This window comes from Pan paniscus, chromosome 1 (assembly GCF_029289425.2).
Source record: "Pan paniscus chromosome 1, NHGRI_mPanPan1-v2.0_pri, whole genome shotgun sequence".
Taxonomy (NCBI): domain Eukaryota; kingdom Metazoa; phylum Chordata; class Mammalia; order Primates; family Hominidae; genus Pan; species Pan paniscus.
This window is the reverse complement of record NC_073249.2, coordinates 1,478,990-1,491,901: the sequence shown is the minus strand read 5'-3', so window position 1 is coordinate 1,491,901 and position 12,912 is coordinate 1,478,990. Positions and strand designations below refer to the sequence as shown.

The following is a 12,912-nucleotide window of genomic DNA, read 5'->3' as shown; positions in this document are numbered from 1 at the left end:
AAACAAAAAGCAAGACAAAAGAAAAACACAAACTTTTATTATGTTTGTCTGATAAATGCCAAAATACAGATGATTTATTCAAGAGTAGCATCTGTCTTCCTTTATTTGTAATTTCTAAATGTACTTTTAGAAATCATTCATATTTTAAATAATTTATATGGCAATTGTAATGCAGAAATGAAAGGAAATAAAAAACCAAAAAGTATTTCAACTGATCTAGATAAGTAGCAAGTTCTTACCGTTTTGGCCTCAATTCTGCTGAAGTCTAATTTTATTTATTTATTTATTTTTTGAGACAGAGTCACACTCTGTTATCCAGGCTGGGGTGCAGTGGCACAATCTCGGCTCACTGCAACCTCCACCTCCTGGGTTCAAGTGATTCTGGTGCCTCAGCCTCCCAGGTAGCTGGCTTTACAGGTGTGCACCACCACACCTGGCTAATTTTTTATTTTTAGTAGAGACAGGGTTTCACTATGTTGGCCAGGCTAGTCTCGAACTCCTGGCCTCAAGTGAATCCACTGGCCTCAGCCTCCCAAAGTGCAGGGGTAACAGGCATTAGTCACTGTGTCCAGCCTATTATTTTAATTTTCAAAGCTATTATAACAAAAACAGATGAAATTAAGTAAATTTATACTTAAAAACTGACCACCATAAAACATTAATTATTTTTAGCTTTCCACATTCCCTTTCAATCCTTATATCCAGGAATTAGCATTTGCATTGACAAGTATGGTGGAAACTATAACATATGGAAAAAAGTTTATTCCTTTTGATACTATATCATAAAAATTTTGTTGATTTAATTAGTATATATTAATGTTTTTATTTTTTCTCTCCTTCACTGTCTATGCAATTGAAAATGTGCATAAACTCAATTTTTTTCTTAGTATTTTATCTTATAAAAATTATAATGAATAATTACTTATTCATTACTCACTGAGGTCTGATTGTTGCATACATTGCATCTCAGTGTGTGTGAACGAAAGTATAGAAGTGCTTTTCCCTGGATAGTTAGAGGCATAATAGCATCCTTCTTTCCTCTTTTATTATTCAAGTAAAATTGAAGCACAATTAGTAGAAGCTTGGAGTGCAGTTTATGCTGCTATAATGACACCAGGGCTTGGAGCAAGGGCTTTTTTTTTTCTAGAAACATTTCTTACATTATATATATTTTATTATTTATTTATTTATTTTTACTTTAAGTTTTGGGATACATGTGCTGAACAGGGAGGTCTGTTACATAGGAATACATGTGCCACGGTGCTTTGCTGCACCTATCAGCCCTTCATCTAGGTTTTAAACCCCCCATGCATTAGGTATTTGTTCTAATGCTCTCCCTCCCCTTGCCCCCCACACCCCAACAGGCCCGGGTGTGTGATGTTCCCCTCCCTGTGCCCATATGTTCTTATTGTTCAACTTCCACTTATGAGTGGGAACATGCAGTGTGTGGTTTTCTGTTCCTGTGTTAGTTTGCTGAGAATGATGGTTTCCAGCTTCATCCATGTCCCTGCAAAGACCATAAACTTATTCTTTTTTATGGCTGCATAGTATTCCATGATGTATTTGTGGCACATTTTCTTTATCCAGTCTAACATTGATGGGCAGTTGAGTTGGTTCCAAGTCTTTGCTATTGTGAATAGTGCTGCAATAAAAATACAAGTGCATGTGTCTTTATAGTAGAACGATTTATAATCCTTTGGGTATATACCCAGTAATGGGATTGCTGGGTCAAGTGGTATTTCTAGTTCTAGATCCTTGAGGAATCGCCACATGTCTTCCGCAATGGTTGAACTAGTTTACACTCCCACCAACAGTGTAAAAGCGTTCCTATTTCTCCACATCCTCTCCAGCATCTGTTGTTTCCTGATTTTTAATGATCACCATTCTAACTGGCATGAGATGGTATCTCATTGTGGTTTTGATTTTCATTTCTCTAATGACTGGTGATGATTAGCTTTTTTTTCATATGTTTTTTGGCTGCATAAATGTCTTCTTTTGAGAAGTGTCTGTTCATATCCTTCACCCACTTTTTGATGGGGTTGTTTTTTTCTTGTAAATTTGTTTAAGTTCTTTGTAGATTCTGGATATTAGCTCTTTGTCAGATGGATAGATTGCAAAATTTTTCTCCCATTCTGTAGATTGCCTGTTCACTCTGATGATAGTTTCTTTTGCCACGCAGAAGCCCTTTAGTTTAATTTGATCCCATCTGTCAATTTTGGCTTCTGTTGCAATTGCTTTTGGTATTTTAGTCAAGAAGTCTTTGCCCATGCCTATGTCCTGAATGGTATTGCCCAAGTTTTCTTCTAGGGTTTTTATGGTTTTAGGTCCTACATTTAAATCTTTAATCCAACTTGAGTTAATTTTTGTATAAGGTGTAAGGAAGGGGTCCAGTTTCAGTTTTCTGCATATGGCTAGCCAGTTTTCCTAACACCATTTATTAAACAGTGAATCATTTCCCCATTGCTTGCTTTTCTCAGGTTTGTCAAAGATCAGATGGTTGTAGCTGTGTGGTGTCATTTCTGAGGCCTCTGTTCTGTTCCATTGGTCTATATATCTGTTTTGGTAGCAGTACCATGCTGTTTTGCTTACCGTAGCCTTGTAGTATAGTTTGAAGTCAGGTAGTGTGATGCCTCCAGCTTTGTTCTTTTTGCTTAGGATTGTCTTGGCTATATGGGCACTTTTTTGGTTCCATATGAAATTTAAAGAAGCTTTTTTTCTAATTATGTGAAGAAAGTCAATGGTAGCTTGATGGGAATAGCATTGAATCTATAAATTACTTTGGGCAGTATGGCCATTTTCACAATATTGAATCTTCCTATCCATGAGCATGGAGTGTTTTTCCATTTGTTTGTGTCCTCTTTTATTTCCTTGAGCAGTGGTTTTTAGTTCTCCTTGAAGAGGTCCTTTACGTCCCTTGTAAGTTGTATTCCTAGGTATTTTATTCTCTTTGTAGCAATTGTGAATGGGAGTCCACTCATGATTTGGCTCTCTGTTTGTTATTGGTGTAGAGGAATGCTTGTGAATTTTGCACATTGATTTTGTATCCTGAGACTTTGCCGAAGTTGCTTATTAGGTTAAGGAGTTTTTGGGCTGAGACGATGGGATTTTCTAAATATGCAATCATGTCATCTGCAAACAGAGACAATGTGACTTTTTCTCTTCCTATTTGAATATCCTTTATTTCTTTCTCTTGCCTGATTGCCCTGGTCAGAACTCCCAATACTATGTTGAATAGGAGTGGAGAGAGAGGGCATACTTTTCTTGTGCTGGTTTTCAAAGGGAATGCTTCCAACTTTTGCCCATTCAGTATGATGTTGACTGTAGGTTTGCCATAAATAGCTCTTATTATTTTGAGATAGGTTTGATCAGTACCTAGTTTATTGAGTGTTCTTAGCATGAAGGGGTGTTAAATTTTATTGAAGGCCTTTTCTGCATCTATTGAGATATTCATGTGGTTTTTGTCATGGTTCTTTCTATGTAATGGATTATGTTTATTGATTTGTGTATGTTGAACCAGTCTTGCATCCCAGGGAAGGAGCCAACTTGATCGTGGTGGATACGCTTTTTAATGCGCTGCTGGATTTGGTTTTCCAGTGTTTTATTGAGGATGTTCGCATTGATGTTCATCAGGGATATTGGCCTGAAATTTTCTATTTTTGTTTTGTCTCTGGCAAGTTTTCATATCAGGATGATGCTGGCCTCATAAAATGAGTTAGGGAGGAGTCCCTATTCTTCTGTTGTTTGGAATAGTTTGAGAAGGAATGGTACCAGCTCCTCTTTGTATCTCTGGTAGAATTCAGCTGTGAATCCATCTAGTCATGGGCTTTTTTTGGTTGGTAGGCTAATTAATTACTGCTTCAATTTCAGAACTTGTTATTGGTCCATTCAGGGATTCAACTTCTTCCTGGTTTAGTTTTGGAAGGTGTGTGTGTCCAGGAATTTATCCATTTCTTCTAGATTTTCTAGTTTATTTGTGTAGAAGTGTTTATAGTATTCTCTGATGGTAGTTTGTATTTCTGTGGGATCAGTGGTAATCTCCCCTCTATTATTTTTTAGTGTGTCTATTTGATTCTTCTGTCTTTCTTCATTATTAGTCTGGCTAGTGGTCTATCTGTTTTGTTAATCTTTTCAAAAAAACCAGCTCCTGGATTCATAGATTTTTTGAAGGGTTTTTCATGTCTCTATCTCCTTCAGTTCTGCTCTGATCTTAGTTATTTCTTGTCTTCTGCTAGCTTTTGAATTTGTTTGCTGTTGCTTCTCTAGTTTTTTTAATTGTGATGTTAGGGTATTGATTTTAGATCTTTCCCGCTTTCTTCTGTTTGCATTTAGTGCTATAAAATTCCCTCTAAACACTGCTTTAGCTGTGTCCCAGAGATTCTGGTTTGTTGTGTCTTTGTTCTCACTGGTTTCAAAGAACATCTTTATTTCTGCCTTCATTTTATTATTTACCCAGTAGTCATTCAGGAGCAGGTTGTTCAGTTTCCATGTAGTTTTGTGGTTTTGAGTGAGTTTCTTAATCCTGAGTTCTAATTTGATTTGCACTGTGGTCTGAGAGACTTTTTGTTATGTTTTCTGTTCTTTTGCATTTCCTGAGGAGTGTTTTACTTCCAAATATGTGGTTGATTTTAGGATAAGTGCTATTTCATGCTGAGAAGAATATATATTTTGTTGATTTGGGGTGGAGAGATCTGTAGATGTTTATGTGGTCCACTTGGTCCAGAGCTGAGTTCAAGTCCTGAATATCCTTGTTAATCTTCTGTCTCGTTGATCTGTCTAATATTGACAGTGGGGTGTTAAAGTCTCCCACTATTGTTGTGTTGGAGTCTGAGTCTCTTTTTAGGTCTCTAAAGACTTGCTTTATGAATCTGGGTGCTCCTGTATTCAGTGCATATATATTTAGGATAGTTAGCTCTTCTTGTTGCATTAATCCCTTTACCATTATGTAATGGCCTTCTTTGTCTCTTTTGATCTTTGTCAGTTTAAAGTCTGTTTTATCAGATTGCAACACCTGCTCTTTTTTGCTTTCCATTTGCTTGGTAAATCTTCCTCCATCCCTTTATTTTGAGTGTATGTGTGTCTGTGCATGTGAGATGGGTCTCCTGAATACAGCACACTGATGGATCTTGAATCTTTATCCAATTTGCCAGTCTGTGTCTTTTAATTGGGCCATTTAGCCCATTTACATTTAAGTTTAATATTGTTATGTGTGAATCTGATCCTGTCCTTATGATGCTAGCTGGTAATTTTGCTCATTAGTTGAGCAGTTTCTTCATAGTGTCAATGGACTTTACATTTTGGTTTGTTTTTGCAGTGGGTGGTACTGGTTTTTCCTTTGTATATTTAGTGCTTCCTTCAGGAGTTCTTGTAAGGCAGGCCTCATGGTGACAAAATCCCTCAGTATTTCCTTCTCTGTAAAGGATTTTATTTCTCCTTCACTTATGAAGCTTAGTTTAGCTAGATATGAAATTCTGGGTTGAAAATTCTTGTCTTTAAGAATGTTGAATATTGGCCCCCACTCTCTTCTGGCTTGTAGGGTTTCTGCAGAGAGATCCGCCATTAGTCTGATGGGCTTCCCTTTGTGGGTAACCCAACCTTTCTTTCTGGTTGTCCTTAACATTTTTTCCTTCATTTCAACCTCGGTGAATCTGATGATTATGTGTCTTGGGGTTGCTCTTCTCAGGAGTATCTTTGTGATGTTCTCTGTACTTTCTGAATTACAATGTTGGCCTGTCTTGCCAGGTTGGGGAAATTCTCCTGGATAATATCCTGAAGTGTGTTTTCCAACTTGATTCCATTCTCCCCGTCACTTTCAGGTACACCAATCAAATGTAGGTTTGATCTTTGTTCACATAGTCCCATATTTCTTGGAGGCTTTGTTTGTTCCTTTTCATTCTTTTTTCTCTAACCTTGTCTTCATGCTTTATTTCATTAAGTTGATCTTCTATGTCTGACATCCTTTCTTCTGCCCGATCAATTTGGCTATTGATACTTGTGTATGCTTCACGAAGTTTTCGTGCTACGTTTTTCACCTCCATCAGGTCATTTATATTTTTCTCTAATCTGGTTATTCTAGTTAGCAATTCCTGTAACCTTTTTTCAAGGTTCTTAGCTTCCTTGCATTGGGTTGGAACATGCTCCTTTAGATCGGAAGAGTTTATTACCCACCTTCTGAAGCCCACCTCTGTCAATTTGACATACTCATTTTCCATCCAGTTTTGTTCCCTTGCTGGCGAGGAGTTGTGATCTTTTGGAGGAGAAGAGGCATTCTGGTATTTGGAATTTTCAGCCTTTTTGAGCTGCTTTTTCTTCATCTTTGTGGATTTATCTACCTTTGGTCTTTGCTCTTGGTGACCTTTGTATGGAATTTTTGCGTGGTTGTCCTTTTTGTTGATGTTGACGCTATTGCTTTCTGTTTGTTAGTTTTCCTTCTAACAACCAGGCCCGTATTCTGCAGGTCTGCTGGAGTTTGCTGGGGGTCCACTCCAGGTTCTGTTTGCATGTGTATCACCAGTGGAGACTGCAGAACAGCAAAGATTGCTGCCTACTCCTTCCTCTGGAAGCTTTGTCCCAGCAGGGCACCTGCCAGATGCCAGCTGGAGCTCTCTTGTATGAGGTGTCTGTCGATCCCTGTTGGGAGGTGTTTCCTTGTCAGGAGGCATGAGGGTCAGTGACCCACTTGAGGAGGCCATCTTTCCCTTAGCAGTGCTTGAGCACTGTGCTGGGAGATCTGCTGCTTTCTTCAGAGCCAACAGGCAGGCAGGAATATTTAAGTCCATTGAAGCTGCACCCACAGCCTTCCCTTCTGTAAGTCCCTGACTGGGGCTGCTGCCTTTCTTTCAGAGATGCCCTGCACAGAGAGGAGAAATATAGAGAGGCAGTCTGGCCACAGTGGCTTTGTGGTGTTGGAGTGGGCTCAGTCCAGCCCAAATTCCCCTGCGGCTTTGTTTACACTGTGAGGGGAAAACTGCCTACTCAAGCCTCAGTAATGGCAGATGCCCCTTCCCCCACCAAGCTCGAATGTCCCAGGTTGACTTCAGACTGCTGTGCTGGCAGCAAGAATTTCAAGCCAGAGGATCTTAGCTTGCTGGGCTCCATGGTGGTGGGACCCACCGAGCAAGACCTCTTGGCTCCCTGGCTTCAGCCCCTTTACCAGGGAAGTAAACAGTTCTTTCTCATTGGTGTCCCAGGCACCACTGAGGTATAAAAAAACTCCTGCAGCTAGCTTGGTGTCTGCTCAAATGGCCACTCAGTTTTGTGCTTGAAACCCAGTTTTGTGCTTGAAACCCAGGGCCCTTGTGGTGTAGGCACCCAAAGGAATCTCCTGGTCTGTGGGTTGCAAAGACCGTGGGAAAAGTGTAGTATCTGGGCTGGATAGCACTGTCCCTCAAGGTATGGTCCCTCATGGCTTCCCTTGGCTAGGGGAGGGAGTTCCCCAATCCCTTGCACTTCCTGTGTGAGGTGATGCCCCACCCTGCTTCTGCTCACTCTCTGTAGGCTACACTCACTGTCTAACCAGTCCCAATGAGATGAACTGGGAACCTCAGTTGGAAATGCAGAAATCACCCGCCTTCTCTATTGGTCTTGCTGGGAGCTGCAGACTGGAGCTGTTCCTATTCAGCTTTGTTCTTTTTGCTTAGGATTGTCTTGGCTAAACAGGCTCTTTTTTGGTTCCATATGGAATTTAAAGTAGTTTTTTCTAGTTCTGCGAAGAAAGTCGGGGAGCTTGATGGAAATAGCATTGAATCTATAAATTACTTTGGGCAGTATTTCCATTTTTATGATATTGCTTTTTCCTATCCTTGAACATGGAATATTTTTCCATTTGTTTGTTTCCTCTCTTATTTCCTTGAGCAGTGGTTTTTAATTCTCCTTGAAGAGGTCCTTCACTTCCCTTGTAAGTTGCATTCCTAGGTATTTTATTCTCTTTGTAGCAATTGTAAATGGGAGTTCACTCATGATTTGGCTCTCTGCTTGTCTATTATTGGTGTACAGGAATGCTTGGGTTTTGGATACCTTAAGTGTAAGAGCACCATCAGGTGTATAAAGAAGAAGGGAAGGTAGTACACTGAGTTCAATTTATGAATGACCCTGGATCCTTGATTTCTTTTCTCTTTGTGCTTGGCAGGAAAACGAGAATGGCAGTGGTTCTGAAGAAGTGTGCTACACTGTCATTAATCACATCCCCCATCAGAGATCCTCCCTGAGCTCCAATGATGATGGCTATGAGAACATTGACTCCCTCATAAAGAAAGTGAGACAGTTTAGAGAAAGGTCAGAGACAGAATATGCCCTTCTTAGGACTTCTGTTAGTAGGCCTTGTTCCTGCACCCATGAGCATGATTATGAAGTTGTGTTTCCACACTAAAATCCTCAAGCTGCTTTATCACCTTCCAGCAATGAAGACAATGCAGAATAGCAGACTCTGGCGAAGTTGTTCACCCTGAGCAGTGCATGAAACATTCCTTTCTGGCTAAAGTTTAGAAATATTATCTTATTATATATCCTTAGGCAACTCTGAAATGTGGCATCTCTGTGGCTTAGGTGAAATCATAGAAATTGACACAATGACCTAAAATATTCTATGTGTTTTTGCTTGTAAAGTTTGAGGACATGGAGGTGATGAAAAAACTTTCTTAGGACAATAATGTAAAATGAAAATAAATTTCTAATCCCCCTGACTAACTGAATGGACCCTCTTCTAGGCCAAAGAGACCTCAGATGAACCTGAAAGACTGAATTCTGGCCATGATAGGAAGGGAGGTGAGACACACCTTGTTATACCCCTTCCCTTTTGGAGTTTAGGCACAAGTGACCAGGATGAGTCATAAGACTGATGAAATAGACTGATTGTGGCAATAAGAGTCCCAATTCCAACCTGACTCTGGTGTAGATCACACACTGTCTGAGGGATTCCATCTATGAGACTTTGTCTATATAACAGAGACCTTGGTTTCCACAACCCCTTTATTTTAGCTAAAGCATTCTTTTCTACTGACTTCTTAAGTCTTTAGACAGAGCTTAACTCTTTCAACCAATTGCCAATCAGACAAACTTTGAATCTACCTATGACCCGTAAGCTCTCTCCTGCTTCAAGATCTTGCCTCTTTAAGCTGAACCAATGTGCACTTTCCATTTAATGATTTATGTCTTTGCTTGTAACTCCTGTCTCCCTAAAATGTATAAAAGTAAACGGTGACCTGACCACCTCAGGCACACTTTCTCAGGACCTCCTGAGAGTGTATCCCAGGCCATGGTAAGTCATATTGGCTCAGAATCAACCTCTTTAAATATTTTACAGAATTTGGGTTTTGGTTACCAATAAGTCTCCACAAATATATGTCCAAGAATCTTCAATTCCAAGCCTGCTCACCAAATTTCAAATGCCAACATCTCCCCATCCAATTACCTATTTCATCTTTGAGGTGTAATCTACTCAATAAACTGTGTAAGACCAGTGACCAGACCCTTTGCTAACCTGACATTTACTTCAATTTTTCTTTTTCTATGTACTGGATATTTTTGCATATAAACTTGCAGTAATAGTTCAAAAATTAATAGTTTTTGACATTGGCTTTTCTGAGAAGAGAAATTGAAAGTGTCACAAAATAAAAAAAGATGAAATGAAGCATATGTAATTGTCAATTTTTTCAATTTTCTAGCCAACAGAGAATCGAAGGATTCTGTTCAAAGATTAGTACAAATTGAAAATAAACTTGTGCTTATACTTTGTTTGGAACACGCTAGTTAATTTAACCTGTGACTAGTTATCTCTACTGAAGGTGGATGTATAGTTTCTGGTTTTAAAATTCAAGCAAACTGGAAAATAATCCATCTAATTATGCTTTCTTTCCCAAGAAGTTTTTTAATGATATGCCAGCTTCCTAATTTGGAGACAAAAGCCTTAATTGACAATGCATTCATTATATATTTTTTTGTATAGTTACAGTATACGAGTTGAGTATCCCTTAGATGAGATGCTTGGGACCAGAAGTGTTTTGGATTTCAGATTTATTTTTGGATTTTGGAATATTTCGATACACATAATGAGAGAGTTGGAAAATGGGATTCAAGTCTAATCATAAAATTCACTTATTTTGATATACACCTTATCTGAATAGCCTGAAGGTAATTTTATACAATATTTTAAATAATTTTATGCCTGAAACAGAGTTTGTGCACATTGGACCATCAGAAAGCAGAAGTGTCACTATTTCAAGTCAGCGCTCAAAAAGTTTCAGATTTTAAGCTGGTGATGCAGTGCATGCCAGTGATCCGAGTACTTTGGGAAGCCAAGACAGGTGGATCTCTTGAGCCCAGGAGTTTGAGGCCAGCCTGCACAACACAGTGAGACCTCATTTCTACAAATAATTAAAAAATTAGCCAGGTGTGGTGGTGCACACCTGTAGTCCCAGGTACTCAGGAGGCTGAGGTAGTAGGATTGTTTCAGACTGGGAGGCTGAGGCTGAACTGAGCCAGGATCTTGCCACCACATTCCAGCTTGGGCAACAGAGTGAGACCCTGTCTCAAAGAAAAAAAAGAGTTTCAGATTTTGGAGCATTTCAGATCTTCAGATTAGGGATTTTCAACCTGTACTGACCTTTTAGTCATTGACAAGCATTAATCAATAGGTGGACTCCAGATAACTCATTTGTTGTATACACATTTTGCCTCTCTATTCAACGAATTCTTGTGCCCTCTTGTGGTGATTTTAATGTGCGGAAGGGAAACAATAGAAATTTTGCAATTCTAGAAAAGTCATTCTGTCAAAATATGTCAGTCCTGTAGAAATTACCCAATTTTAGGAAAATGACAAAATTTTTTACTTTTCGTCTGCCTTTGTAGCTATTTTATGATATAAATACCATATTTGTAATAAGATTAATTTTAATTTGAGTAACAATCTGGAATTATGAGAGAAGGGGCAAGCAACAGGTTAATAAACAGTATTGAATTGTAGAAGGAACATTGAAATCCAAGAGCATCAGTGTCTTCTGGTGGTTCACCATAAGCCACAGCAGATGTCTTAATCTTTCCGAGATCTAGTTTTTCAGCAAAGTAGAGTTTAAGAAATGTAACTATCTTATGTGGTTATGAAGAACAATAGAATCATTGCTGTATAAGTGCTTTTTAACCTGTAAATTGTTTTGTGAAGCTTATCTTTTATGCATATAAATATTTGAACATTTTACATTGTTTATATTTTTAATCAATTTTACTCAAGTGTGATTATATACAAGAAAATGTAACCACTGTAAGGGTAGAGTTATAAGAATTTTGTCAAATGTATTCACCCATGTAGTCACCTCCTTATGAAGAGACAGAACATGTACATCCTCCCAGAAAGTTCCACAGTGCTCCTTTTCCCTGAGTTTCACCAGTCCTGGCAACCAATGATCTGCTTTGTATAATTATAACTGTTCTAGATATTTGTAGCAATGTACCCTTTCCATATTTATTTTGTGTGTGTAAGGCTTCTTTTAGACATTATAATATTTTTGAGATTCATCTATGTTTAATGTTCTATCAGTAGTTATACATCTTACTTGTCTCAGCATATCACCATATAGATATACTATAATTTGTTCATCTAATCACTGATGGATATGTAGGATATTTAAGTTTTTGACATTATGAATAAAGTGGCTATAAATGAATAAAGCGGCTATAAATTTGAATATCTAGGTGTGTTAGTTTACTGGTGCTACCATAACAAAGGACCACAGAGTGAGTGGCTTAAATAATAAACATTTATTTTCTCACAATTCTGAAGGTGAGAAGTCCAAGGTCAAGGTGTTGGCAGAGTGGGTCTTTTAAGGGAAAAGCCTAAAACCTTTGAGTTGGTTTCTCTATGGGAAAATCTTTTCAATGCATCTCTCCTAGCTTCTGGGGGTATGCTGACAATCTCTGGCATTTCCACATTTATTGATAAAATGGATACATGCCAAGGGATGAGAAATACATGTGACAATAATCAGGGGTCTTCTACCTCAGTGGAATTTCTAGGGTCAAGTGGTGTAAAGCATGTTGAGATTTCCTTCTGCAATGAAGAATAAATTGTTGTACCTCGTTTCCTCTATGCCCAGAAAAGCAGCATAATGTCTAGTGGCCCCTTTGGATCTTGGCAGCAGCGTATTCTTCATTTGGGTGTGTCACTCTAGCTCATTGACTAAGCAACTTGCTAGCTTTGAGTGGGGACTCAGAATAAGAGCAGGCTCTGCAACAGGTCCAGGCTGCTGTGCAAGCTGTTTTGCTACTTGGGCCGTAGGATCCAGCAGCTCTAATGGTTCTTGAGGTGTCAGTGGCAGACAGGGATTCTGTTTAGGGCCAGGCCCTTTGCCAGGGCCCTCTAGGTGAGTCACAGCGAAGACTCTTAGAATTTTGGAGCAAAGCCCTGCCATTTCTTCAGACACCGAAGCTTCTTTTGAAAACTGCATTGGGCTTGCTCCTGGGCCTTATTAAAGATTGAATGCTTAACCATGGGCCACCCAGTTACCACGTGACCTGAGCTGCCCCTCATAAAGGGGATGTAGTCTGACCTGTTAAGCTATAAAATGGGGTATGTGCAGAGCACTTCATCGGAAAATTGGAAGCGTACGTATGAGATCAGGCTCAAGCAGGTCCTGAAAACACTAGTAAATTACATAAAGAAGTGACCCCAATGTCCGTGGTCCCCACTCATGCTACACTGCCTTACACTGATGGCCTCATGGTGAGTTTCCTATGGTCAATCAACAGGCCCTACAGAAACCTTGGGCCTGGTTCACAGACGGTTTTGCACAATACTCGGGCACTGCCAAAAAATGAACAGCTGCAGCACCACGGCCCTTTCTGGGACATCCATGAATAAGAGTGGTGAAGAGAAATCCTCCCTGAGAGTGGAACTTCAAATAGTACATCTGGTTCCTTGCTTTG

At 39.2% G+C, this 12,912-nt stretch overlaps 1 protein-coding gene across 4 annotated transcripts in view; it reads left to right on the top strand.

Annotated features, from left to right (window-relative positions):
- The window catches only part of GCSAML (germinal center associated signaling and motility like), a 58,610-nt gene extending 46,935 nt beyond the window's left edge, over window positions 1-11,675 (top strand). For 2 of the 4 annotated variants that reach the window (XM_057298623.2, XM_063607842.1), the window contains one exon: window positions 8,126-11,675. In XM_057298623.2, coding sequence (XP_057154606.2) covers window positions 8,126-8,365 — 240 coding nt within the window. In that variant the 3' untranslated portion in view covers window positions 8,366-11,675. The remainder of the gene's footprint in view (window positions 1-8,125) is intronic. The other 2 variants (XM_063607813.1, XM_063607796.1) reach the window with 1 other exon arrangement.
- The last annotated feature ends 1,237 nt before the right edge of the window (window positions 11,676-12,912 follow it).